Raw genomic sequence first — 27,623 nt, forward strand, 5'->3', positions numbered from 1 at the left:
GAATCTTGTAGGTGGAAAGAGAAGTTCAGAGGTGGAGAGATTTGGGGAGGGTGCTTTTTTTAAATTTGTTCGGGGGATGTGGGTGTCGCTGGCTAGGCCAGCATTTATTGCCCATCCCAAATTGTCCTTGAGAAGGTGGTGGTGAGCTGCCTTCTTGAACCGCTGCAGTCCATGTGGGGTAGGTATACCCACAGTGCTGTTAGGAAGGGAGTTCCAGGATCTTGACCCAGCGACAGTGAAGGACCGTGGCAGCTGAAGGCATGGCCACCAATGGTGGAGCAATGGAAATCAACAGATGTACAAGAGGCCAGAATTGGAAGAGCACAGAAATATGATGTTTGAATTTCCTTTGACACCCTTAACTATAAAATGTTATAATCCCCTCACCCTTGAAACCTGTGGCAGCAAAATTTTCCTGTATTCAGATTTTCCATTGCATTAAAAACCTTACAGATCTTTCCTCACTGGGGTCAATCTTGATTTTGGGTAGTTGTGTAAAATAGGAGATAGTCTCTCTCTCTCTCTCTCCCTTGGCTTCATTGAACTTTCAAAGGGATAGGGCTTGTAGTCAATGGAAATTAAAATGGGGTGAGATGTAAAATAGAATGTTGATGAAGTACCACCCATTTTACACCACCGCACAAAGTCTAGATCGAGTCTATTCTCTTCTTCTTCAGAGTGTTAAGGTCCAAGGATACTTAATCTTCCCTCATAAAATGCTATAAGTTCATGAATTAGTCTTGTGCTGCTCTCCTCTGCATTTCTACAGCTTTCCCGTACGGTGATAGAGGTCAAACTCTTCCCATCTGTGTTGTGACACCTCCCTGTGTTTTTGAAGACATGGATCTTGTCTCCCTCCCTTGCACTTTCTCTTTCATTGTGAACAAACTGGTTTGATCCCTTAGGTGCCTTCCACATGATTTATGCAACACTCCTAGAATGATACAACACAAGGAGGCTATTCAGCCCATTATGCCTGTGCTGGCTCTTTGGAAGAGCTATCCAGCTAGTCCCACTCCCCTTCCCTTCCCTTTCTCATAGTCCTGCAAATGTTTTTCCCTTTAGAATCCCCTTTAGAAAGTTCCTATTGAATCTGCATCCACTGCCCTTTCAGACAGTGTATTCCAGATTATAACAACTCTCTGCACAATATTCTCCTCATGTCGCCTTTGGTTCTTTTTGCCAATTATCTCGAGGCACATTCTCATATTAAACAGTTTCTCACCAAAGGACCAAACGTCGGACTTGCTGCTGAACTTGGAGTATCGGAAGACTTCGGGAGCCGACCACTTGACTGGGAACTTTGAGCCTGAGGAGCTGGTGTACTGGTCGTCAAGGACAAACCTTCAGCCACAGAGAGGAAAGAGAGAGAGAGAGATAGAAAAGGGCATCAGTCACCATCAGACAAGGAGGGGACAGCACCATGGAGTGTCAGGGCATGAAATAAAAATCAGACACCAATAAGACACAGGCTCCCAACACTGAGCCTCACCTTCCGGGAGCATTTATCAAGAACCCGTGGGTCATGGATGGAAATCTGTGGACAACACGCCTGCAGTTTCACGATATACATGGTCAGATGTGCTCCGTACAGGAAATTCCCAATCTCCCTTACACTAATACACTTAAAACTCAGAAATAAATGGAGAGAGAATATTGGCTGATAAATACAATTAGCAATCAAGAGCTATAGAGGCATATTTGCCCACAGAGGATAAATCATTACCTTGTCATTCCAAAATCAGACACTTTAACTAAGAGTGAGTCTCCTATTAAACAGTTTCTCGCTGCCTGCAAAAAAATCACAAAGTGAGATGTTACAATACAATGTGAGCAGCAGTGGACAATGTACAGTATCAGGGGCAATGAAATATAGCTTCAAAGCTCCAGTTTCCCAACACTGCTGAGAACCACATCCCAGAGGGAGTGATTCCCAGACAAAGGATAGAAATTATAAGGATATGGGAAAGCTTGAAATAGGAGAAGGCCATTCAGCCCAGCTCCATAATTCAGTCAGATCATGGCTGGTCTGGACCTCAACTCCATTTACCCAATTTGCTCCATATCTCTTGATACCCCTTACCCAACAAAAATCTAGTGATAAATAAAAGCAAAATACTGCAGATGCTGGAAATCCGCCTGGTGCTCAGGTTTCCTCCCACAGTCAAAGACTTGCAGGTTGATAGTAAATTGGCCATTGTAAATTGCCCCTAGTGTAGGTAGGTGGTAAGAGAATGGTAGGGATGTGGTAGGAAATATGGGATTAATGTAGGATTAGTATAAATGGGTGGTTGTTGGTCAGCACAGACTTGGTGGGCCGAAGGGCCTGTTTCAGTGCTGTATCTCTAAATAAAAATAAATAAAAATAAAATAAAATAAAAAAAAATACTCAGCAGGTTCGGTAGCATCTGTGGAGAGAGAAACAGAGTTAATGTTTCAGGTCTGTGACCTTTCATCAGAACTGGTAAAGATTAGAAATGTTTTAAGCAAATAAAGTGGGGTTGCGGCAAAAGAGAACAAAAGAGAAAGTGTTGATAGGACAGAGGGCCGGCGAGATTAACTGACAAAGAGGTCATGGGGCAAAGGCAAACAGAGTGTGCTAATGGTGTGCTGAAAGACAAAGCATTAGTGCAGAGAGAGTGTTAATGACAGAATAATGAACAGCCCTAGCCACAAGTACAAACATGAAAAACCCAGTTTAAGGCAGGCACACGGTAAAAAAATGATAAAACAAAATAAAATTAAATAATAATAAAAAGGGGCTAGTCATGCTCTGAAATTATTGAACTCAATGTTCAGTCCGGAAGGCTGTAGAGTGCCTAATCGGAAAATGAGGTGCAGTTCCTCATGCTTGCGTTTATGTTCACTGGAACACTGCAGCAGGCCAAGGACGGAAATGTGGGCATGAGAGCAGGGATGTGTGATGAAATGGCAAGCGACAGGAAGCTCGGGGTCATGTTTTCGGACTGAGCGGAGGTGTTCCACAAAGCGATCACCCAATCTGCGTTCAATCTCCTCAATGTAGAGGAGACCACATTGTGAGCAGCGAATACAGTATACTACATTGAAAGAAGTACAAGTAAATTGCTGCTTCACCTGAAAGGAGTGTTTGGGGCCCTGGATAGTGAGGAGAGGGGGGGTAAAAGGGCAGGTATTATATTTCCTGCGATTGCATGGGAAGGGGACGACGTGTTGGGGGTAATGGAGGGGTGGACCAGGGTGTCGTAGAGGGAACAATCCCTTAGGAATGCTGACAGGAGAGGGGAAAAAAATCTATTGATCTCAATTTTGATAGCTCTAAAGCACCCCCAGCCTCAACAGCCTTTTGGGGGAGAGAGTCCCAGATTTCCACTACTCGTTGTGTTGAACACTACTTCCTGACGTCTCTCCTGAATGGCCTATCTCTAATTTTAAGGTTGTTCTGGATTCTCCCACCAGAGGAAATAGTTTCTCCGTATCTACTCCAGCGAATCCTATTATAATTTCCAACACCTTGATTAGATCGTCCCTCAATCTCCTCTGCACAAAACTCAGAAGAACTGGCTGAAGTGCTCAGTTGGATATGGATTCCGGAAACTGGTTCACCAAATGTTCAGGTTGATCAATTACTAACATGTGTGTCTATTCGTAAGTAAGCTGATGGGCATGGGGTCAACCGCACTCTGATGTTGTAAACAAGGAGCCTGTTTCCAATCCAGCCAACAATTCTCACCCACACTTACAGCACAGACCAGAGGACTCTCATGTGGATCCACTAGCCACTGTGGCAGAGCAGCAATAGCTAATGCCTGGGAAAGCTCACAGACACTCATCCTCTATTGGGATTGATTGGAATGCTCTACAGAGAGCCAGCATGGATTTGATGGGCCAAATGGCCTCCTTCTCTGCTGTTATGACTCTATAACTTGTCATAGAATCTTCCAGCACTGTGCTGGCTCTTTGAAAGAGCTATCCAGTTAGTCCCACCCCACCCCTATTTGTTCCCCATAGCCCTGTAATGTTTTTCCTTTTCAAGTATTTATCCAATTCTCTTTTGAAAGTTACTATTGAATCTGCTCCCACTGCCCTTTCAGGCAGCGCATTCCAGATCACAACAATTCACTGCGTAAAATGAATTCTCCTCACCTTGCCTCTGGTTCTTTTGCCAATTTGTCCAGTTTCCTTGCACCATGCTTTCCCTTCCAGGTGTTGGTCCCTTTACAGGAAGCCATTCTTCATGTGGGAGTCCAAAGGCTTGCTGTCAGCAGGATATTTGACTTAGAGAGGCATTTTAACCAAACCTGATTCTGTTCTCGCCCAACATTCATGGACGGGCACTGGAGTTACTGGATTGGGAGCAGGAACCCAGGCTGACTGTTTCTCTCTAGCCTGGGGAGGTGGTACCAATTTTGGGAACCCAACCCATCACAACCCAGACTGTTCAGGATCTTAACAACTTCAATCAAGCCTCCCCTCACTCTTCTCAACTCCAGTGAAAGCAAGCCCAGTCTGTCCAACCTTTCCTCCTAAGACAACCCAGTCATTCCAGGCATCAATCTAGTAAACCTCCTCTGAACCACTTCCAACGCACTTGCATTCTTCCTTAAGTAAGGAGATCAAAACTGCACACAGTATTCGAGAAGTGCCAAGCTAAAGATGGAACCTGGAATCTTCCTCCTGGCACAGCCGATTGCCACAATAGCCAGTGCGGACATTCGCTAAGCCAGAACAGCTTTTTTTAAAACAAAAATAGAACTTTAAGTTAAGAAGGATTTAAAAAAAACTTTACCAAGTCCCGGTGGATGAACTTGTTGCTTTCCAGATATGCCATCCCCTCACTCACATCTTGGCACATGCCCAGGAGGGTTTCCTTGCTGAAGGAGCCACGATTGATCCTGAGATACTCTGACAGACTTCCATGCTTCATATACTCAAAGACTAGGTAGATAGGGCCATTCTGCATACAGATACCATATAACTGCACAATCTTCTCATGAGAGAGCTTCCTAGCAACACAGAAAGAAAAGACTTGAATTTATATAGCACCTTTCACAACCACATGCCATCACAGACAATGAAGTACAGTCACTGTTGTAATGTAGGAAACATGGCATCCTATTTGCGCACAGCAAGATCTCATGAACAGAAATGTGATGACCAGATAATCTGTTTTTAATTATGTTGGTTGAAGGATAAATATTGGCCCAGGCCACATTCCCTACTCTTCTTCAAATACTGCCATGGGAATCTTTTGCATACACCTTAGAGGATAGACAGGGCCTCAGTTAAACATCTCTTCCAAAGGACAGCACCTCCAACACTGTAGCACTTCTTCAATACTTCAGTGGAGTATCAGCCTGGATTTTACACTCAAGTTTCAAGAGCAGGACTTGAACCCACCACCTTCTAACTTTCAGGACTGCATGCTACCAACTGAGCCAAGGCTGATACCGACAGCAAACTATGTTAAACAAGTGGGTCAATAACCAGAGGTCATAGAGTTAAAATAATTGGCAAAAGAACTTGAGGGGAAATGAGGAAAAATTATTTCACACAGAGGATTCTTAAGATCTGGAATGTGCTACCAGAGGACGGTGGAATCAGATTCCTCAGGTACTTTAAAAGGCAATTGGACGTGTACTTGAAGAGGAATAATCTGTCAGCACAGGCATGACGGGCCAAATGGCCTCCTCCTATGTTGTAAGATTCTATGATTGTAAACCCTTTTGCTAAAAATAACCCAAAGATGCCTAAATTTAACTAAATAATACCAAAACTGGGAAAATGATAGTATTCAGAACCCAATGTACAATATTTAGAAGTTACACAGATTCTCTTTGTTAATGGAATCATTTTACTGGGATCTACATAGTGGTCAATTCAACATAATAAGAGCTTGTTAAATTTGACCTATAACATGTCACCCCTGAGATTCTCCTTCACTTGCTTGAGTTTCTGAATAGGGTCAATATCTGGCAGGTTTTACACACCTTAGATCCCTCCAAGTGGGTCAAATAACTTACATTTGACCTCATCTTTACTCAATCTCAATCTTTCCACCTTTCCAATACATTGTTCAGCTGCTTCTTAAAGAAGTCTTAGGCTTAAAGCGTCTTTTGGTCACCTTGTTCTAACTCTTCACCACCCTCTGTGTAAACTGATGCTTTCCGCTCATTGTCCTAAAAATGGCCTTAACAATCCTGAAGCAAGTCTTCGGATATGGATGAAAAGAGGAGGTGCTGGGACTGAACGGTAACTCCAGAATCTGTGATAAACCCAAAAGACATCTTAAACTAAAGGAACAGCAAAGCAAACACTGCAGGTAAACATCTCCCGGTCTCTATCATTTTTCTCTGTCCATCTCTACCTGTCCCTCTCTCTCTCTGCCTCTATTTATCCACCAGTTCCTCTGTCTTCCCCTTGTCTGTCTAGCTGTCTCTGTCTGCCTGTGTATGTCTCTCTCTCTCTGTTCATAACTCTTTGTCAGTTTTTTTTCAATCTGTCTCTTTACCTGTCTCCTCATCTCTGTTTACTTCTCTCTTTCGGTCACCAGCTCTGTCTGTTCATCTCTTTCTCTCTCTATCTGACCCTTTAGCAGCCTTTCTCTCTCTGTCTCTCTCTCAGATCCTTTTGTCCTGTGAGACCATATTATAAAAAGGATATAGAGGCACTGGAGAAGGTGCTAAAAAGATTTACTGGAATAATATCAGGAAAGATTGAACAGGCTGGGCCTCTTTTCTCTGGGGGTGGGTTGGTGACCTGATAGAGGTTTGTAACATAATGAAAAGATTTAATAGGGCTGTTGTAGAAAAGATGTTTCCACTTGTGGGCAAGATCAAAACTAGGGGTCACAAATATAATATGGTCACTAATAAATCCATTAGGGAATTCAGGAGAAACTTCTTCACCTCGATAGTGAACACAATGAGTAGTTGAGGCAAATAGCACAGATGCATTTTGCAGCCTGGGTGTTAACTCTGAAATTCTCTCTCCACAGAAACTGCCTGACTTTCTGAATATTTCCAGCATTTTCTGCTTTATTTTGCATTTAAGGTAAAGCTATATAAAATCATAGAATGGTTAAAGCACAGGAGACCATTCGGCCCGTCGTGTCCATGCCAGCTGTCTGCAAGAGCAATTTAGCTCATTCCACTTCCCCTGCCCTTTCCTTGTAACCCTACAAATTTTTTTTTTTATCTTCAGGTGATTATCCAATTCCCTTTTGAAAGGCTTGATTGAATCCGCCTCCACCACACTCTCAGGCGGTGCATTCCAGATCCTAACCACTTGCTGAGTAAAAAATGTTTCCTTGTGTTGCTTCTGGTTCTTTTGCCAATCACCTTAAATCGGTGTCCTCTGGTTCTTGACATCGGTCCCCCAATGGGAACAGTTTCTCCCTAGCCACTCTGTCCAGACCCCTCATGAATTTGAACACCTCTCTCAAATCTTCTCTTCTCCTAAGAGAACAACTCCAATCGTAACTAAAGTTCCTCATAACCATTCTCATAAATCTTTTCTGCACCCTCTCTAAAACTTTCACATCCTTCTTAAAGTGCAGTGCCCAAAATTGGACATAATACTCTAGTTGAGGCCATAACTTCCTTGCTTTTGTGCTCTGTGCCGCTATTTATAAAGCCCAGGATCCTGTATGCTTTATTAACTACTTTCTCAACCTACCCTGCCACCTTCAATGATATGTACACATATACACCCAGGTCCCTCTGCTCCTGCACCCCCTTTAGAATTGTACTATTTAGATAATATTATAGATAAATACATGAGGGAAAAAGGAATAGGAGGATTTGCTGATAGGGTGAGATGAAGAGGGGTGGAAGGTGCCTCATGTGGGACATAAGCACTGGCATGGACCTGTTGTGCCAAATGACCTGTTTCTGTGCTATAGACTAAATGTATCCTGATAAAAGAGACAGGAATGGCTGGAAAACAAATGATCAGAAACAGTTGGAAATTGGATTTGGATTCGAAGGAACTGGACACATGAGGAGCAGAGGGAGGGACTGGACACAGCAGAAGAGGGTAGTGAAGGAAAGGTAGAGGTGAAAAGGTCAGACTGCTGTCACAAAGGGTCTACTGGTCAAATAGTATCCTATCAACAGATATTAAAATTCAGGCTGAACGGTAACTGTCTTCATTCATATGGTTGATAGGGAACCTGTTGTGACCAGAGCTCCAGACTCTTCTGCAGTAGCTAATAAATCCCATATGAGGATCTGACACCATTTCTCCACTGGTGTGTTAATGCCCGATCCACACGCCATCTTTCTCTCTCTCTCTCTCTCCCCCTCTCCCTCTGTCTGCTCACCCTCTGGGGAACCAAACCCTCCATCAACAGAAGAGACTGAGCCCTCGTGTTATCAGTTAATCCACTCACATCATGATTTGAGCTTCCTCGATGAAGTCTTCCTCAGACATGGCCCCTTCACGAATCATCTTGATGGCGACCTGGTACTTGTTTTTCCAGTAACCCATGTGCACGACACCGAACTGACCACTGCCTACCTCCTCAATAAAGGTCAGTGAGGTGGCTGTGATCTCCCAGGTTCCTGTTTGATACCAGACAAAGCATCAAAACTGGATCATCATATCAAGCAATCTTCTGTATTTCTTTTTGTTACTGGCTAAAATACCTTTGCAGATATTATCTGTAAGATCTCCTGTCTCTGCATCTGCCTCAGCTCATCTACTGCTGAAAGCCCCGTCCAAGTCTTTGTTTAGCTCTAGGCTTGACTATTCCAATGCACTCTGGCCGGCCTCCCACCTTCCACCCTGCATAAAGCATCACCACATCCAAAACTCTGCCCCCACATATCCTAACCCACATCAAGTCCTGTTTGCTTTATCACGCCCTGTGCTCGCTGGCCTACATTGCTTCCCAGCCCAGCAATGCCTCAATTTTAAAATACTCATCCGTTTTTTAAAATCCCTCCATAGCCTCCTTCCTCCCCCACCCCCCTCTATAATCTCCTCCAATCCTACACCCCTTTGTGGTCTCTGCACTCTTCCATCTCTGGCCTCTTGCACATCCCTGATTCTAATCGCTCCACCACTGGTGGCCGTGCCTTCAGCTGCCTGGGCCCTAAGCTCTGGAATTCCCTCCATAAACGTCTCCGCCTCTCTAGCTCTCTCTCCTCCATTAAGACATTCCTTAAGACGTACCATTTTGACCAAACGTTTTGGTCACCTGTCCAAATAACTCATTATGTGGCTTCGTGGCAAACTTTGTCTGATTTACATTCTGTGAAGCTCCTTGGGACATTTTACTATGTTAATGACACTTTATAAATGCAAGTTGTTGTTGTGGTGGCTGTTGCACTTTGGTTGGAAATATTGAATGAAGGGATTGGTCCTGGACCAGTAACAGGCATTGCTCCCTGCACCTCGGCTTTGTCTTTGCTTCGTTCGCAGGTATCTCTCCAGACAAGATGGCAAGCTGACTTACCGTAACTAAAACCAGCTGTTGAGGGAGCTCTTTCTCTCCAGGAAGACACCGGATATCTCAGCCGTGTGACTAAACCTGCAACAAGAATCCAATTAATCGACAATTGCAGGCAGTGACATTTCATGGTACCAGCCTGTTGGAACACAACATCAGTAAGGGGAAAGAAAGCTGCCTACATCCATATATATCTTGTGTTGAGCACATGTCTGTACACTCTGAACATCACACTTTATTACAGAAGGCAAAACAATCTCAAAAATTTTAATTAAATAAAGGGCCAGAATCTTACACTCTCTCCCCTCCACCCCACAACCACCCCCCCCCCCCCACCCAACCCCTGGGAGCGGGCTGGAGGTGGGAGGGGCGTAAAATTGAGTGGAAGGCAGGGGGCAGCATTCCCGTCACCTACCCGCCCTCGCTGCTATTTTACCAGTGCCCCGGGAGGTCACTTAAGCGCCTTCTTCCACCAACACTGGTATTTTACCAGCGGCGACCAAGCACTTCACCAGCTGAGGAGGCCACCCAGTTATACCAGGTGCTCCCGGTGTCAGTGCTGGGACGGAGGAGCTGCTGGCCCGCTGACTGGCTGGCAGCTCTTAGAGGCGGGACTTCCTGCCGCAGAGGGAGGGAAGTCCCACGCTCAGCCAATTAAAGGCCTGGGCCACACAAAATGGCCGCATGGCTTCCAGGCCCGGAGGAGGCAGGGATCACCCCTGACTTTTCAGCCAGTGGGCGGGGCTTCTGCTGCAACGTAAAATTCCGGCTAAGAAAGCAAATTGTGAGATTGTCGCCTGAAATTTACAAACAGCTTATAAGGAGTTACAATAAGCTTGCTTATGCAATGAGTTGTGATCTGGAATGCACTGTCTGAAAGGGCAGCAGAAGCAGATTCAATAGTAACTTTCAAAAGGGAATTGGATAAATACTTGAAGGGGAAAAAATTTACAGGTCTATTGGGAAAGAGCAGGGGGAGGGGGAAGGAGCAGGGGGAGGGGGAAAGAGCAGGGGGAGGGGGAAGGAGCAGGGGAGTGGGACTTCAAAGAGCAGCACAGGCCTGTGCTATAACTATAACTATGCACCTCAGTGCACAATTGTTTCCAGGAAAATCGGGGCCATTACATGTCCCAGTTGGAAAGCCAACCACTGATTGGAGGATTGGGCTTGTAATGAGGAGCAGAGGAAGGCCTGGACTCAATCACACTTGGTTAATCTTGCTCAGTTCATATCGAGTCTCACCATGACCACAAGTTCTTCCTTTACCTGCCGCATTGTGCTGGTGATAGGCGATAAGTTCTGGGATGGAATCAAAGATGTGTTTTTCTGCCAGGTAGTATCGTTTGAGAGTATCATCGATTTCTTTGATGTGGTAATGTTTGACCCCGGGACTGCTCTCACTGGTTGAAATAAAGAAAGAGAGAACTTGCATTTATTTAGTACCTTTCACAACCTCAGGATGTCCCTAAGTGCTTTACAACCAATGAAGTACTTTTGAAGTGTATACTGTTGTAATCTAGTGGGAAACCCACCGCTTGACACTCTCTCTTTAACTCTTTCTCAACAGAAGAAACTGGTTTGAGAAGTGAATTAGGGGAGATTACCAGAACCAAAGAGAACAAACTGGGCCAGTAATGTCAGAGAGGCCTGGGGAGCTCATTGGCTTTTTATCCAAGGCAATGTGTCTAAGTGAGGCCTTAGCCTCACTCTTACCCACTCACTTATCTTTGCACTGATTTTTCTACTCTGTCTCTGTCTCTCTGACTTTCCGTCTCTCTTAGTCTCTCCTTCTCTCTGTCGCTCAACTTCTCTCTCTAACTGTTTGTCTCTGTCTCTCTCTCCATCTCACTCTTTTGGTCTTTCTGTTTCTCTCTATCTGTCTATCTCTCTCACTCTCTCTCTCTTTCTCTCTCTCTTTCTCTATCTGTGTCTCTCTTTCTTTTGCTGTGTTGCTCTCACTTTGTCACTCTAACTTTCTAACTGTGTCTCAGTCTTCTCTGTTGCTCTCACTCTGTTTCTCCCTCTCTCTTTCAAACTCTCTGACTGTCTCTCGGTGTTTTTTTCTCTCTCTCTCTTGCTGTCTCTGTCTATCAGCACCCCAGAACTATAAATTAAAGCCACTGACATTGGAGAAATGTGAGGGAGTGAGACTGATCACAAACTGATCTCAACACCAAGGAAGACTCAAGAAACTAGGTCACAATTTTACACCGAAAAGAATGAGAGTTTTCCAGGTCAACTACAACATGGACTGGGGGAGTGAGTCACAAGTACCCTCGGCCCTGGCTCTATCGCCAGGAGACCTTACCTAGGCTATAAACAGATTGTCAACAGGGTTTACAGGACAGCAAGGCTGAACAAGACAACTCTTGAATTCTTAATTTTTAATTCTTTTCTTATTTTATTTTTCTGAATGTAACATCATCCCCTGGTTATTTTTCGCACATTGGGCTGCAAGGTTTGAGGAGCTCAGTTCTAGAGGATGTGGTCTGAAACTACCTTTATGCATTGGATCCTTGCAACCTTTGCTGCACCTAACACATGCGAGCACACACGAGCTGGTACAGACATGGTTCAGGCGAGAGTACGTGACTTGTGAAATACTGTTTGTGCTTCAACTGCAAACCAATAAACTGGCAGTTGGACTCGGAGAAACTTCTTCGATCTTGGCCGTGTTTCAGCTCATGAAATATCCAACACAATCACAAGAAAGAGCAGCTTCCCTCCTCAAACCACAGTTAAAACTGCAGTCGGGACAAAAGATGCCATCGCAAGTCCAACCGTACATTTAAATAACCCTGCCTTTCGCTTCCTCTGCTCACTAAAACAGATTAAAATCAGGCTCAGGGCAAAACAGTCGGAAAAGTGGCATGTAATTCTCCCGGGATATTTTAACTTCACCCTGCATTATCAGCTAGGGTCTTATCACCATAATTATCATCTATATCTTCAAAAGGCACAACATGTAGCTGTAGCCAGTATAGAGTGGAGGGGTGTGAGGGAAGGTCAGCTGGATGCAGAAGGGCCAGGACCGAAAGACCTTGCATTTTTAATTGTTTTCCAGGCAATGAATTACTTCTTAAGTGCAGTCACTATTGTAATGTAGGAAATGTGGAATCCAATTTGAGCTCTGCAAGATCCCACATACAGCAGTGAGATAATGACCCAATAATCTATTTTAGTGATTGGCCAGGCAATAAGGGGGAACTCACTTGGTTTTGTTTGAAATAGTGCCATATAATCTTTTACATCCACCTGAGAGGGGAGATGGTGTCTTGGTTTAATATCAGTGCAGAGCTCCCTCAGTACTGCCCTCCGACAGTGCAGAGCTCCCTCAGTACTGCCCTCCGACAGTGCAGAGCTCCCTCAGTACTGCCCTCCGACAGTGCAGAGCTCCCTCAGTACTGCCCTCCGACAGTGCAGAGCTCCCTCAGTACTGCCCTCCGACAGTGCAGAGCTCCCTCAGTACTGCCCTCCGACAGTGCAGTGCTCCCTCAGTACTTCCCCTCCAACAGTGCAGTAGTCCCTCAGTGCTGCTCCTCTGACAGTGCAGCACTCCCTCAGTACTGCCCCTCCAACAGTGCAGTGCTCCCTCGGTACTGCCCCTCCGACAGTGCAGTGCTCCCTCAGTACTGCCCTCCGACAGTGCAGTGCTCCCTCAGTACTTCCCCTCCAACAGTGCAGTAGACCCTCAGTACTGCTCCTCTGACAGTACAGCACTCCCTCAGTACTGCCCCTCCAACAGTGCAGCACTCCCTCAGTACTGCCCCCTCCAACAGTGCAGTGCTCCCTTGGTACTGCCCCTCCAACAGTGCAGCGCTCCCTCGGTACTGCCTCTCTGCCAGTGCAGCTCTTGCTCAGTGCTGCCCCTCTGACAGAGCAGCAGTCCCTCAGTACTGTGCTGTGTGTGCGTGCATGCGCAGATACTGTGTCTTGTGTGACAGTCATTAATTCTGAGTTTTTCACACATCTGCAGAGATGGACAAGATGCATAAATTCTGTGCCCACAGATTCCAGTCATCTGTGCACCACGCACTGTGCTAAACTGCTCCATCACTGATAATCTTATGGATCTCTGTCTCCGCAGAGTCCTCAGCCTGATCACCTCCATTCCCGCTTCCAAAGGCCTCTTAAAACCATTTCCCTTCCAGTCATGCTTTGACCTTTTAGTTAATTTTCTCTTTTCATTTGGCTCTCTTTCTTTTGCCTTTTGCTCCTGGTTGCCTCTCCGCCCAGTAATCTGTTCTAAGATGTCTCATGCCCTCTCTCTCTGGGCACAGCGCTATAGAAATGCAAATTATTGCCCTGATACCGCAGTAGAAAATGCAGCACTGACGCAACAAGTTAGAAACACCTCACCTGGTAGCTTTACTGAATACAGAGACCGTGTACATCCCAGCCTGTCTTGAATCTCTCACCATGAAAGCTCCTTGTTTACCCTGAAACATAGTCATTACCAGGCTGAATGATTATTAGACTCACAGTATCACAGAATCGAAGACTCAGAGAATCAGAGACATTCTAGCTAATCTTGCTCTTTCTTCAGATAAACTGCTCAGTTTGAACAAGACAGATTGAGACACACTTTTCAAAATTTGACTGTGACAAATGATATTTAAATATGCTGTCTCTTAAACTTAAATTGAACTGCTGATTAAATATATCCCACATGATGTTTGTATTTGAATTGATTTGCTCTCCCCGGGGATCCTTGACCAGACAGTCTCCGCTGTTAGCAGAGTTCTGCTCTCAGCAAGCTTGGAAGTGGAGATGTAGCCATAATATTGCAGTCCTGAATTTCTGATCTGCAGTTACTACCAACAAGACTGTTCCCCAAGAGCACAGCTCAAAATCACTTCAGACATTTATATTCCGGGGCTAATGAGCACCAAGTGAAACTGGACCACATTTTTAGAGTGAGTAACAGATATCATGAGAAAAAGATGGGGATTGGGAAAAGTTGGGAATGGGACCAATTGGATAGCTCTTTCAAAGAGCTGACACAGGCAGAATGGGCTGAATGGCCTCCTGTTGTGCTGTATGATTCTATGATTCTGTATCAATACACTGGGTATGAGGATGTAGTGATTCTGTTACTGGCCTAATAATCCAGGGAACTTGAGTTTAAATCCTTGGCTGGTGGGCAGCTGAGGCCTCAAATAGCCCCCCGATGAAACCAGGCAGCCTTCTTACGGGCTCGGGGGGGCCGTCCTGAGTGGGCACCCTGTGCCTCATGGAGGGCCGCCTCCGAAGCCCCAACCGCCCCCAACGCACAACACTCGCCCCGCTCCCCCCTAACCGAGCCCCCCCACCTCACCGGGGCCCAAACAATTGTACCCGGCGAGGCCCTAAAAACTTATCTTTTTTCCAGGGCCATCCTTCATCTTCCTCCTGAAGCTGGGTGTAGTCCCAGCAGTGGCCACTGCTTCCGGTGGCACTGCCGAGACTAAGAGTTGTCGGCCCGCTGATTGGCCGGCAGCTCTATTAGGCAGGACTTCCTGCCTCAAGGAGGTGGAAGTCCCGCCCAAGACCAATTAAAGACCTGGGGACCGTAAAATCCCCGTCTGGCTCCCCGGGCTCAGCAGAGGCGGGTTTTCCACAGACTTTTCAGCTGGTGGACGGCGCCTTTGGCCCAAAAAAAAATTCCAGCTATAAATTCAGTTTAAAATAAATCTGGGATAAAAATATGCTCATCAGTAAAAGTGACCCTGAAGCTGTCAGATTGCTGTAAAAACCCAACTGGTTCATTCATGTCCTTCAGGGAAGGAAATCTGCCATCCTTACCCAGTCTGGGCCTATATGTGACTCCTGGCCCACACCAACATGACTGATTCTAAACTTCTCTCTGAAATGGCCCAGCAAAACACTCAGTTTGTATCAAACCTACTACCAGTGGTTCAAGAAGAAGACCCACCATCACCTTCTCAGGGCAACTGGGCAATGGGCAACAATGTCGGCCTTGCCAGCAACGCACACAGCCAAAGGATAAATGAATGATTTTTCTTGGATTTGCACTTCAAGTGCCATAACCTACAGGGCGACTGACCAAGAGCTGGAAAGTAGATATCTCAATGTCAGCCCAATGACCTCCTTCTGTGCCACAAATTTTCTAGGTACCTATGTTTCTATGAACAAAAAACAGACAAAACATGCTCCATCTTTGCCACACACTCCTGAGGCTTCTTCTCTCTGTTGCAGAGATAGATCGGGACCTCCGCATTCGCATGATTCCCCTCTAGGTCGAGGCACAAATGAAACTGCTTCACATCCTTGGCACCCTGGCTAGAAGAAGCGGCAATTAATCCCACTCACCTCCTTCTGAAGCAGTTGCTCTGCTTTGCTTCGGGTGATGTTCTTGTTGTACCATCTGCAAGAGGAGGGAGATGTTACTGAGATGATCATCCTTCGCACGAGGTCAACATGGAATCAGCTGAACGGACATACAGTCCGGGAAATTCCTCCTGACTCTCCCTCTGTCACGTGACTTTGTGCGAAATCCCATTTTTGGCAGCGGTGGGAGTCATAGAATCATACAGCACAGAAGGAGGCCATTTGGCCCATTGAGGCTGTGCCAGCTCTTTGAAAAAGCAATGCAATTATTCCTACTCCCCCCACTCTCTCCCCATAGCCCTGTAAATCTCTTCCCTTCAAATATTTAAGAATATAAGAAATAGGGAAATGGAGTAGGCCATTCGGCCCCTCGAACCTGCTCCACCATTCAATAAGACCATGGCTGATGCTGAACCCCATTCCACTTTCCCACCCTATCTCCATATCTCTTAATTGCTTTCGTGTCCAAAGATCTACCAAAGATAACATCTTGAATTTATTAACTGAGCATCCATAGCCAACTGGGGTAGAGAAAACTAAAGTTTTATCCAATTCTATTTTGAAAGTTACTATTGAATCTGCTTCTACCGTCCTTTCAGGCAGTGCCTTCCAAATCACAACTCGCTGGGTAAAACATTTCTCTTCATCTCCCTTTTGGTTCTTTTGCCAATTATTTTAAACCTGTGCCCTTTAATTTCCGACCTTCCTGCCAGTGGAAACAGTTTCTCCTTATTTACTCTCTGAAAACAGTTCATGACTTCAGGAAAATGTCTGATGAATTTCCTGCACCACTTATTCTCGTTTTTGCATTTAAGCTTTACAAATGTTACCGTTGGGAACTTTTTGGTGTTTGATTTTAGCTCCCCCTGCGCAGAGGGAACCAGCCTTGAAATGGGAGGGGCATTTGAGCAGGGGATTTCCCCTGGATGGCCCAGCATAAAGGTGCCGGGAATGTTTCTGTGCATGGTATTAATCCATGTCCTATGAGCGCGTGGAAACTCCACAAATAATAAACATAAAATAAAAGATTCTTACTCATAGGCCTGTAGATTCTCTGGGCTCTTTTCCACCACGTAGCTGCTGGGAACATACCCGGTCATTCTGCCCAAAAGAAAAGTGATGTTATTACAGGAACAGGCCTCTTCCTCTCCCCTCCCTCTCCCCTCCCTCTTCCCTCCCTCTCCTCTTTCTCTCCCTTTTCCCACCCTCTCCTCTCCCTCTCCCTCTCACTCTGTCTCTCAACTCCCTGTCTCCCTCACCCTCTCCCCTCACTGTCTCCCCTCACCATCGTCCCTCACCATCTTCCCTCACCCTCTCTTCCCCCTCCCCCTCCCTTTTCCCTCTCCCCTCACCCTCACCCCTCCACTCTCTCACCCCCTCAACTCCACTCCCCCTCTCCCCTCCCTAATTCCTCCCCCACTCTCCGCTTCCCCTGTCCCCTCCCCCTGTCCCCTTCTTCTCTCTTCCCCCTCCCCATCTCCTCTTGGCTCTCTCTCTCTCTCCCCTCCATCCCTTCTCCCCTCCTCCTGTCCCCTCCCTCATCTCTCCCCCTCCCCTCCCTCTCTCCCCTCCCCTCCCCTATTCCCTCCCCTCTGTTCGCCCTCTCTCTTCCCCTTACCCGATTCTTTCCCTCCCTCTCTTCCTATCTCTCTTTCTCTTTACCTTCCCTCTCTGACCTGGTTAGGCCGAAGTCTTGACGGGTTACAATGATTCTAATTCAACTTTTAGAATTTACACTCTGATGGACCCTCTAGTGTGGGTGGAATACATCAGCTACACACCACATCTGTCATTGGGAATCTAGATGTGGCTAATTACATTTCTCTAACTGGTTACTTGACATTCAATATTCGAATAAACTGCCAGCCTACTTTGGGACAAAGTGAGGCTGAAAGACTGGGTGAAAACGCCCAGTACTTGTTCTGAAATGTAATCCTCAGTCATGTTCGAGTGTTTCCTAACACTGTATGCAAGTTTTTCATCAAACTTAGTTTTCATTAGTAAATAAACTAATTTTTAAAAAGTGTCGTTAAATAAACAATGAGCAACTGACTCCTCCACTGGGTCTGGGATCTCAATACCCATATCTGCAAGTGTGTAAACTGAAGGGTTTTGGACTTTTCAATATAAAACCATGGAAAACAATTGTCTAAATGGGGTAAAGGAGCAAAGTGATCTGGGGGTACAGATACACAAAATTAAAAGTAGCAATACAGGTTCATAAGACTATTAAAGAAATCAAACACAGTTCATTGGGGGATAGAATTGAAAAGCAGAGAAGTTACACTAAACTTGTTTTGAGCCTTGGTTAGATCGCACTTGTTGGAATTCTGTGAACTGTCCCTGGTCTCCAGATTGTGAAAAGGATGTAGAGGCACTGGAGAAGGTGCAAAAAGATTCACAAGGATGATGGCAGAACTGAGAGGATATACTGACCAAGAAAGATTGAACAGGCTGGGGCTCTTTTCTCTAGGAACGAGAAGACTGAGGGGTGGCCAGAAAGAGGTCTTTAAAACTATGACAGTGTTTGATAGGATAGACATAGAGAAGATGTTTCCAGTTGCAGCTGAAACTAGAACTAGGGGGTCATAGATATAAGATAGTCACTAATAAATCCAATAGAGAATTCAGGAGAAACTTCTTTACCCACTGTGGGTGTACCCACACCAGATGGACTGCAGCGGTTCAAGAAGGCAGCTCACCACCACCTTCTCAAGGGCAATAAAGGATGGGCAATAAATGCTGGCCTAGCCAGCGACACCCACATCCCATGAAGGAATAAAACAAAACCCGGAGAATGGCTAGAATGAGGAACTCACTACCACAGGGAGTGGTTGAAGTGAATGACATAGATTCATTTAAGGGGAAGCTGGATAAACACATCTGGGAGAAAGGAAGAAAAGGACATGCTGATGGGGTGAGATGGAGGGGTGGGAGGAGGTTCATGTAGAGCGTAAACACTGATATAGACCAGTTGGGCTGAATGGCCTGTTTCTGGGCATGTCAATATTTGTAAAGCCAAAATACCAGTTTTAAGGAAATAAAAGGATTGGTGGGAACCCTGGACCTCCTAAAGGTGTTCAGTTTGGTTAAAAGGTCTGTTAAACGTTCAAGGAGGCATGTTTGCAAGAATGACCACACGCATATTCAGCAGACTGGAAGGTTAAAGTTAAGGCAGCTGGAAGGCTATGCGAGCCTGTGAGGGGCAGTGGCAAATTCCATGGGAAAATTCTGGAAACTTGTGCATTGCACCAGTCGGAAGGGTATAAAGTAGGCTATTTTAGCATGTCCAGAGAGACAGTGCATGAGACCAAGAAGAGACAGCCTTGGAGACAGACCAGGAGACTAGCTGGAGACCAGCCAGAGACTGGCCAGGGGATGGGTCAGGGGACAGACTCGGGGATGGCCCAGGTGGATGCTATGTAGGATGTCAGTGGAGATTTACTCCCTCAGCGTCCTGAAGAAGTAGAGTTAGCTATCCTGAGCTTTGCATTGTGCTACTGATTTAAAGGTTGTGTGAATCGGTATCTGTAAAACTTGTTGTATTTTAATGTTAATAAATTAAAGCAATAGAAAAGTAATAAATCTTGGGTGATCGCATCACTGATTACCCTAAAGAGTTAAAAAGCAGACCCTACAAACTTGAACCTTTCTCGTGTGTTTGTTGTTAAAACAGTGAGACGAAAAGCAGACTGTGCAAGAGTTTTTTTGATGGCGGTCAGTGTTTTACTTCCCTGGTTACTGCTTATTGATTATCTGCTAAAAATGCGTGCGACATGAGTGAAAATGCCGGACATTTGCATCATGAAAACAGTGGAAGCATTGTACGGAGGAGGGAGCAGTCACCAGGGTCATCTTGACCATTCAATATAACCATACCACTTCAGCAGAATAAAGCAATAATGAGCTGCTCCAACAGGGCAAAGGGAAACCAGCATTATCTCCCTTCTGGTTTTTCTGCCAATTATGTTAAATCTGAGGTTACTGACCCTCCTGAAAACAATTTCTGCCTATTTACTTTATCATAACACCACATGATTTCGAACAACTCTATTAAATCTGCTGTAAGGAGAACAATCCCAGTTTCTCCTGTCTCTCCACATAACTTAAGTTCCTCATCCTGTGCCAATCTAGTAAATCTTCCCTTAACCATCTCTACTCCAAGGAAAAGGTTCTGAGGAAGGATCATTGACCTGAAATGTTAACTCTGTTTCTCTCTCCAAAATGTTGTCAGATCTGCTGAGTATTTCCAACATTTTCTGTTCTTATTTCTGTGCCAAGGAGCAAGTTTTGATCCCATTGCTGGATTCCACTAGTAGAAGGTTTTAAAATTATAAATGGGTTCATAAGTACATAAGAAATAGGAATAGGAATAAGCCATTTGGTCCTTCGAGCCTGCTCCACCAATCAATAAGATCATAGCTAATATTCTACCTCAACTTTAACTTCCTGCACTATCCCTATATCCTTTAATTTGCTTAGTGCCCAAAAATCTATCAATCTCAATCTTGAATATTTTTAACAGCACAGCATTCCCAGTTCTCTGGGGTAGAGAATTCCAAAAATTCACAACCCTCTGAGTGAAGAAATTTCGTCTCAGCTCAGTCCTAAATGACTGACTCCTTATTCTGAAACCTCTTGATTACCCAGCCAGGGGAAACATTTTCTCAGCATCTACCCTGTCAAGCTCTCTAAGAATTTTATATGTTTCAATTAGATTCGATAGGTAGATCGAGAGAAGAAGTTTCCACTCGTGAGGGAGTCCAAAACCAGGGCTCATAAATATAAGAGGGTTGAGTATTACTGAAAAAAGACACATTATGTTGAAGCTTTTCGTCTTGCACTCATCAGGACATTCTGTAAGAATACCAATGTAAGGGAAAACAACAAATTTATACTGTATGAGAAGAAAGTGCTGATTGGTTGGCAAGTGAACTCTGATTGGTAGAGGTGTTGCCATGGAGAATGCACCAGTTAACGGGGACTGACATTTAACTGCCAAGCTTTGTTTGAAATTTAAACCAGGCAGCTTGACTCTGATTGGTCAAGGCATTGCCCTGAGGAATGAACCAGCAAATGGCTGTCACTTATTTTGTTTAGCTGAAACAGGCATGATGTTTGTACATATTCTTTCTGTCTGCAAAGAACTGGGCTCTGTGTATTAATATATGTAGCTTCCGGTACGCGTAAGTGCGCCACACTGCGAGCCCTACTGACAATCTTAAATTGGTTGTCAGCGTAATTCTTAGCACACTGTGGATTATTTAGCAAATGTTGTCCAATCACAAAATCACATCTAATGTTGGACACTGTGTTTTGAATTTTGCAAGCACGAGCTGGTTGGGTACGGCTTGTACCTTGCCCATTGCGAACAGCAGAAAGGACATGTTGTTTGATACGATCCGCCAGTCTTTGGGACGTACGGCCTATATACCTAGCATCACACTGGCATTGAAATTCATACACCACATTACTCATTTGTGTGATAGGCAGGACGTCTTTTTGGCTTGACGGCAGCGTCCTGTTAGTGGCGATCACCACACGTGTTGCTACTGCATAGTAGCAGCGTAAAACAGCTAGCTTCACCTGTTGCTCAAACTTTTGGGATACATTACCCTTTCAGGGTAATTTGAGGTAGCCTGGGCACTTTTCAGGGCTGGAAATTACAGCCCTAGGCCCAATCATAAGTTTGCACAATATACAGTGAGAAATAATCTGATCAGGGTAGCCATTGTCACGCAGGATGTCTTTGATTCGCCCGACTAAAAAGCCGAATGGGGAAATCAGGAGAAATGTCTTTACCCAGAGAGTATTGAGAATATGGAACATGCTACCACAAGGAGTAGTTGAGGCGAATAGTATAGATGCATTAAGAGGGAGCAAGGTAAGTACACGAAGGAGAAAGGAATAGAAGGATATTTTAACATGGTGAGCTTCAGCAGGGTGAGAGGAGACCCATATGGAGCATAAACCCCAGCATGCACCTAATACAAGAGCAAAATGCTGCAGATGCTGGAACTCTGAATTAAAGACAGAAAATGCTGGAAACACTCAGCAAGTCAGGCAGTTTCTGTGGAGCCAAAAACAGAGTTAATGTTTCAGGTCGATGACCTGATCAAAGGTTTCTCTCTGCACAGATGCTGCCAGACCTGCTGAGTATTTCCAGCATTTTCTGCCCTTTTTCCCCGGCACAGACCTGTTGGGCCAAATGGCCTGTTTCTGTGCTTGAAATTCTATGCTGTTCCATTGGGATTGACGTACCCATTTTTATCCCGTGCGTGCCACCAGTTTGTGTCAATCTTCTCGATGATTTCATACTCCTCGCTCTTCACCAGTGACAGATCCTGTGCGTTTTGGCCATGAAAGTCGTATAGAGCCACAACCACCACAGGTTCGGGTTCAAGCTCAGGCTCCACTGGTTCTGGTGGCAAAGGTTTCCGCTGGGTCGGAAAGTTAAAGTAACAAAATAAATTGGGAGTCACCCAAAATAAACTTGTAGCAGCTGAATATGTAACAGTCTCACCTTGTCAAGTCCCGGAGTGGGGGGAAGAGGTTTCTTGGCTGAAAAGACAAGAAAATACAATTTTAGACACTTGCAATATTTGAGATATCGCCTGCCCTGTCCCAGCCCTGCTTCTGAAAGAAAAATGATGGTCTTCACTTGCTTAAGGATTATCAGGTTGGACTTCCCTTTGCTGCAATGACAATTAGTTAAGGAATGGGACTTTTGACCTGTGCCCCTTGACCCTGGCCAGGGTCATCATCCTACTGTAGGTGGACACTGGATTGGCCAGCTGAGGAAGTTGGGTGGGTGGTTGGGGGTAAGGGGAATTGCTCCAGCCTCTGCCACCACAAGACCTAAATAGCTTTGCCCACTGAAGAATAATATTATTCTTAAACTTTGAGTCTTAAAGCTTCATCTTTGCCCATTGCAATCAATGACTCTGAACTCGATAAAGCCCATGTACACTCTACCCTATTATTGATTCTACCCACCCACTTAATTTCCTTCAAAACCCACGACTTCTACTACCTCAAAGGACATGGCAGCAGAAGCATGGGAACACCACCACCTGAAAGTTCCCTTCCAAGTCATCCTGCCTTGGAACTATATCGCCGTTCCTTCACTGTCGCTGGGTCAAAATCCTGGAATTCCCTCCCCAGCAGCACTGTGGGTGTACCTACACCACATGGACTGCAAGAAGGTGGCTCACCATAAACTTCTTAAGGAGCAGCTAGGGATGGGTAATAAATGCTGGCCTTGCCAGCAATTCTTACATCCCATGATTGAATTTTAAAAAACGCTCTTTAAATTTTAATCCTCCATCGTCCACCATGGCCCAGTAATGCATCACTATCCCTGTGTGGGGTGCTACACAAGTAACAGGAAACATGTTGTATTGGGTTTTGTGCCTACCCCATCCAATTAATCATCCCACAGCCTATGTACACCCTACCATATCATGGACTTTACCCACTCATTTAATCACTTTCCATGACCCACGTACTCTCTTCCCGATCATGAACTCTACCCATCCATTTAATCTCTTCCCACAGCCCATGTAAACTCTACACTACATCTTCCTCACTCGGTACCTAGGTTTAACAGTTAGAAGCTGGGACCAGCAGTATTCCTTAGCAGAGGCCTGCTCTCGCACCCCTTTGATTGGCTGACTCTCCATTGAGCAAGGAATGAACCTGGAGCAGTTACTCACTGAGATATCAAAGGATGAGGGGAGGAGGCTAAACGTGCTTTGAATAAAGGAAATGTTTTCTTTTTAGGAAACATTGTTGTGTGGTGTAGAACAGAGGTAAGAGTACAACTTACAGTCCCTATTGGGGTCATAAAGTAGACAGCCCATTGCGAGCTTATCCAGCTGAGCACAGCACCTCCAATGGCCCTCAGTCCAGAAGTTCGGGTGGTATTTGGGGATTAGAATGTTGTTGTTCTTAGTTTCTGAAAGACAACATTCACAGGACAGAAAATGACATCAACAATACAAAGCCAATTACAGCTGAGTTTTCAGCTCAGAACTCCATGTATATCTCCATTGGAACAATAAAACACAGGAACAGATAGAGGCCATTCAGTCCCTCGAGTCTGTTCCGCCATTCGCTCAAATCATGACTGATCTGTACCTCAACTCCATTGACCCGCCTTAGCCCCATGTCCCTTGATACCCTCACCCAACAAAAATCTGTCGATCTCAGTCTTCAAAATTTCCTTTGATCCCCAGCATCCGCAGCCTTTTGGGGGAGAGAGTTCCAGATTTCCACTACCCCTTGTGTGATTTCATACCTAACAGCCTAGATCTAATTTTAAGATTGTGTCCCCAAGTTCAGGATTCCTGCAGTGATTAATTACAATAAATAGAGGAAATTAATTTCACCCTTATTTTTAGTATCAGGAAAGGACCATTAGACTTCACAGATCTGCCTCATTTTCAAGATTAACCTCAACTATCACTCCATTTTTCTCAATCTCACCTACCCAACTTCTCCCCATGTCCCTCAACCCCACCTACCTACTAGGTAGTGTGAACTCTTTCAAAGAACCGGCCAAAACACAAAGGACAAAATAGCCTGTTTCTGTGATGTATGATTCTATGATCAGTTTAGTCCATTTCTAGGGTCACCAATCCCATGCATTTGCACTGCTCAATATTTGCATTCATCTTCCTGTCTCCTCACCTTCTTTCAGGGCGCTCACCCATTTTTGTCGACTCTCTTTACTTGGTGCGAACACGTACAAAAAATAATTCTCGTGAACAACCTGGGAAAAACAAAATTTAAAAAGGTATTTATATCAACAACAGAGTATAGCTATATGATTAAAAATCTGTATATACATACTCCTTCTGCCGTCATGATTTGTGATCACACTCACAACATTGAAACAAGCTATGTAAACAGTCGCCTGTAACGATGGAGTTGCAGGTTGTGGCCAGTAGGTGGTGTCATGGAGTGAATTTCTGATGTCTCACTTGCAACTCCTGCTCCATCTTGTATATAAAAAGCTTACTTTCATTAACTGAATGCGGGGCCCTACCATAGCTGAGGAAGTTCACTCAAGGAAAATCAGAAACTACACAATGAATTGGACAGAATAAGCAACAAGCAGAACAATGGCAGATGGAATTTAAAGCAGACAATTAAATAGTACACTTTTTTTTAATGATGAGAAAGAACTGCGGAGGACAAAGGGATTTGGCAGGGTGGGGAGTGGGGGTTGGTCCATGTACATAAATCACTAAAGGCTACTGCATGGGTACAAAAAGTAATCAAAAGGCCAAATGAAATGTTAGCCTTTAACTCATGGGACTGGAATTCAAAGTGGGGAAGTTATGCTTCAGTTGTACTGCACCTTGGTCAGACGTCATCTGGATTACTGCATTCAGTTCTGGGCACTTCAGGAAGGATGTATTGACCTTGGAGGTGGGGCAGTGCAGATTGAGATCAGAGCCTAAAGGGTTAAATTATGAGGACAGGTTACATGGACTAGGCTTGTATTCCATTGAGTATTGAAGATTAAAGGGAGGTGTTTGAGACGATTAAAGAATTCGATCGGGTAGAGAGAGAGAGAAACTATTTCCTCTGGAGGGGGAGTCCAGAATAAGGGGGAATTACCTTAAAATTAGAACTAGGCATCTTCCAAACCTACAGCCTCTACCACCTAGAAGGACAAGGACAGCAGGCACATGGGAACACCACCACCGCAAGTTCACTTTGTTACGACCGAGGTAGGAAGTGTGCACTGTCTCTTTTAGTTCCACTTCTACACAGGTCACAACATATAGTTTAAATGTTTACGCAGTTACTGATATGAGCAATCATATACTCTACTCTTTATCCCAGAATAAAATACACCAACCAGGTTTCTTTAATAAACAACAAAATTATCAGTTTATTATAAAAGCAAGACCTATCCAGTAATGAAGCAAAGCATCAACACACAAATTGAAATATGAAAGTTCCCTTTTTAAATACCCTCCACACACACACTCAAGCACACACTGGTTAAAGAAAAATAAAGACATTTTCTCTGCAGAGCTCTTTTACAAAAAAAAGACAAAAAAAAGTACTTTGGCCAAATACTTGTTAATTCTTGAAGAAAACAAATGAGATATGTTGTATCCCAAAATGGCATAACGTTTGGCATCCGAGAACACATAGGTGGGTCACTGGGATCTTTTCTGGAGCAGTTCTTTTCAGGCGGCATCGAGGATTAATCCAGCAGGTTTTTCCAGCTTCTCAGGAGAAATGTAGCATCAGGGGTTGTCGCTCTCACACACACTGAACTCTCAGGGCTTTTCAGAGAAGTCAAGAAAGAGATGAGCTGGGTCTTTCTCTCTTGGCAGGCTGACCCTCCAACTAACTCAAAACAGTCCACACCACAACCAGAAAGTCAAAACAATATCCCAAAAGCGACCTCCTGACCAACATAAATCTTGACATGTCACTTCTCTAGTAAACATCTTTCCTAAGTCACCAAGGTTTCTGTTGTTTATTGAGCTTAAGACATGTGACTTCCAGTAAATGTTGTTTTTAAACAAGACCTCTCAGTGACTCTTGTAAAAAAAACACATCCATGGAATCTTACCAGTTTTAAACGCAAGTCCTCAAAAAAATATTTTAAAATGGAAGCACTTTGATAACAGCTTCCATGTCACACACCATCCTGACCTGAAACTATACTCGCTGCTCCGTCATCGGTGCCGGGTCAAAATCCTGGAACTCCCTCCCTAACAGCACTGTGGGTGTACCTACACCACATGGACTGTAGCAGTTCAAGAAGATGACTCATCACCACTTTCTGAAGGGCAGCTAGGGACAGTCAATAAAGGCTGGCCTTGCCAGCGAAGCTCATATCCCAAGAATGAATTAAAAAAACAAACGAAGGGTAGTGGAAATCTGGAACTTTTGGTTAAAAGGCTGTAGGTGAGGGGCAACTGAAAATTCCAATAATTTTTTGCTGGGTGGGAGTATTGAGGGATACGGAGCAAAGGTGAGTAAATGGGGTTGATGGACAGATCAGCCACCATCTGATTGAATGGCAGAAAAGGATTGAGGAACTGAATAGTCTCCTCCTGTTCCTATTGGAACATCTGTTTACATTTTTTATTTATTTAAATTAAACGGCAGGAATAGAACTTGGGTAGGGCAATGGGTACAGGGTTCAAAGCAATAAGGGGCAATTTTAGGACTGTTATCAGGGAAGTCTTCACACAGAGTGATTAACGCGTGGATTTGCTGCCTGAGAATGGGGTGGAGGCAGGTTCAATTGAAGCATTCAAAAGGGAATTAGGCAGTTATATGAAAAGGAAGAATGTGCAGGGTTACAGGGAGAAGGCAGGGGAATGGAACTGAGGGAGTTGCTCTTTCAAAGAGCCAGTGTGGACATGATGGGCCGAATGGCCTCCTTCTGCACTGTAACAATTCTGTGATTCTATGATTCTGAATAAACTTCCGGATAGAGTAATGGAAGCAAAAGCTCTAAAATCTTTTAAGAAACAATTCTGAAGTGGACAGTGTTAGAATTTATAGATGGATGAGCAAAGATGGGTTGAAAAGCCTTTCCGTAATCATAATTATTTTATGATTGTGCAAACTTCTGTGGCTCTAACCGGGTCAGGGTAGGAACTAGGACGATAAAGTATCAGTCAGACCTGATGCAGTTCTTAAATATAACTATCAGCCTCCTTTCTGGTTTCTTTGATGAAGATTTTTGTGGCCACATTTGCAGAAGAAATTAGCGGATAGCATAACCTAGCATTCATACAACATATTTCACAACCTCAGGAAGTCCTAGAGTTCTGCATATGCAACGCATTACTTACAAAGTATTACAAAATATTTACAG

The 27,623-nt window shown here is 44.6% G+C and overlaps 1 protein-coding gene across 1 annotated transcript in view; it reads right to left on the reverse strand.

Moving 5' to 3' along the window:
* Nucleotides 1-27,623, reverse strand: part of LOC137376033 (tyrosine-protein kinase ITK/TSK-like) — a 62,570-nt gene that overhangs the window by 14,814 nt on the left and 20,133 nt on the right. The window contains exons 3-15 of the mRNA XM_068043994.1: nucleotides 24,455-24,536; nucleotides 23,592-23,720; nucleotides 22,287-22,324; nucleotides 22,025-22,203; nucleotides 16,799-16,864; nucleotides 15,746-15,800; nucleotides 13,793-13,872; nucleotides 10,700-10,833; nucleotides 9,440-9,514; nucleotides 8,372-8,543; nucleotides 4,769-4,985; nucleotides 1,727-1,791; nucleotides 1,226-1,344 (exon numbers count right to left, since the gene is read on the reverse strand). Of these exons, the coding sequence (XP_067900095.1) occupies nucleotides 1,226-1,344; nucleotides 1,727-1,791; nucleotides 4,769-4,985; nucleotides 8,372-8,543; nucleotides 9,440-9,514; nucleotides 10,700-10,833; nucleotides 13,793-13,872; nucleotides 15,746-15,800; nucleotides 16,799-16,864; nucleotides 22,025-22,203; nucleotides 22,287-22,324; nucleotides 23,592-23,720; nucleotides 24,455-24,536 (1,411 nt within the window). The remainder of the gene's footprint in view (nucleotides 1-1,225; nucleotides 1,345-1,726; nucleotides 1,792-4,768; nucleotides 4,986-8,371; nucleotides 8,544-9,439; nucleotides 9,515-10,699; nucleotides 10,834-13,792; nucleotides 13,873-15,745; nucleotides 15,801-16,798; nucleotides 16,865-22,024; nucleotides 22,204-22,286; nucleotides 22,325-23,591; nucleotides 23,721-24,454; nucleotides 24,537-27,623) is intronic.

The sequence above is a fragment of the Heterodontus francisci genome, chromosome 12 (assembly GCF_036365525.1).
Source record: "Heterodontus francisci isolate sHetFra1 chromosome 12, sHetFra1.hap1, whole genome shotgun sequence".
NCBI lineage: Eukaryota > Metazoa > Chordata > Chondrichthyes > Heterodontiformes > Heterodontidae > Heterodontus > Heterodontus francisci.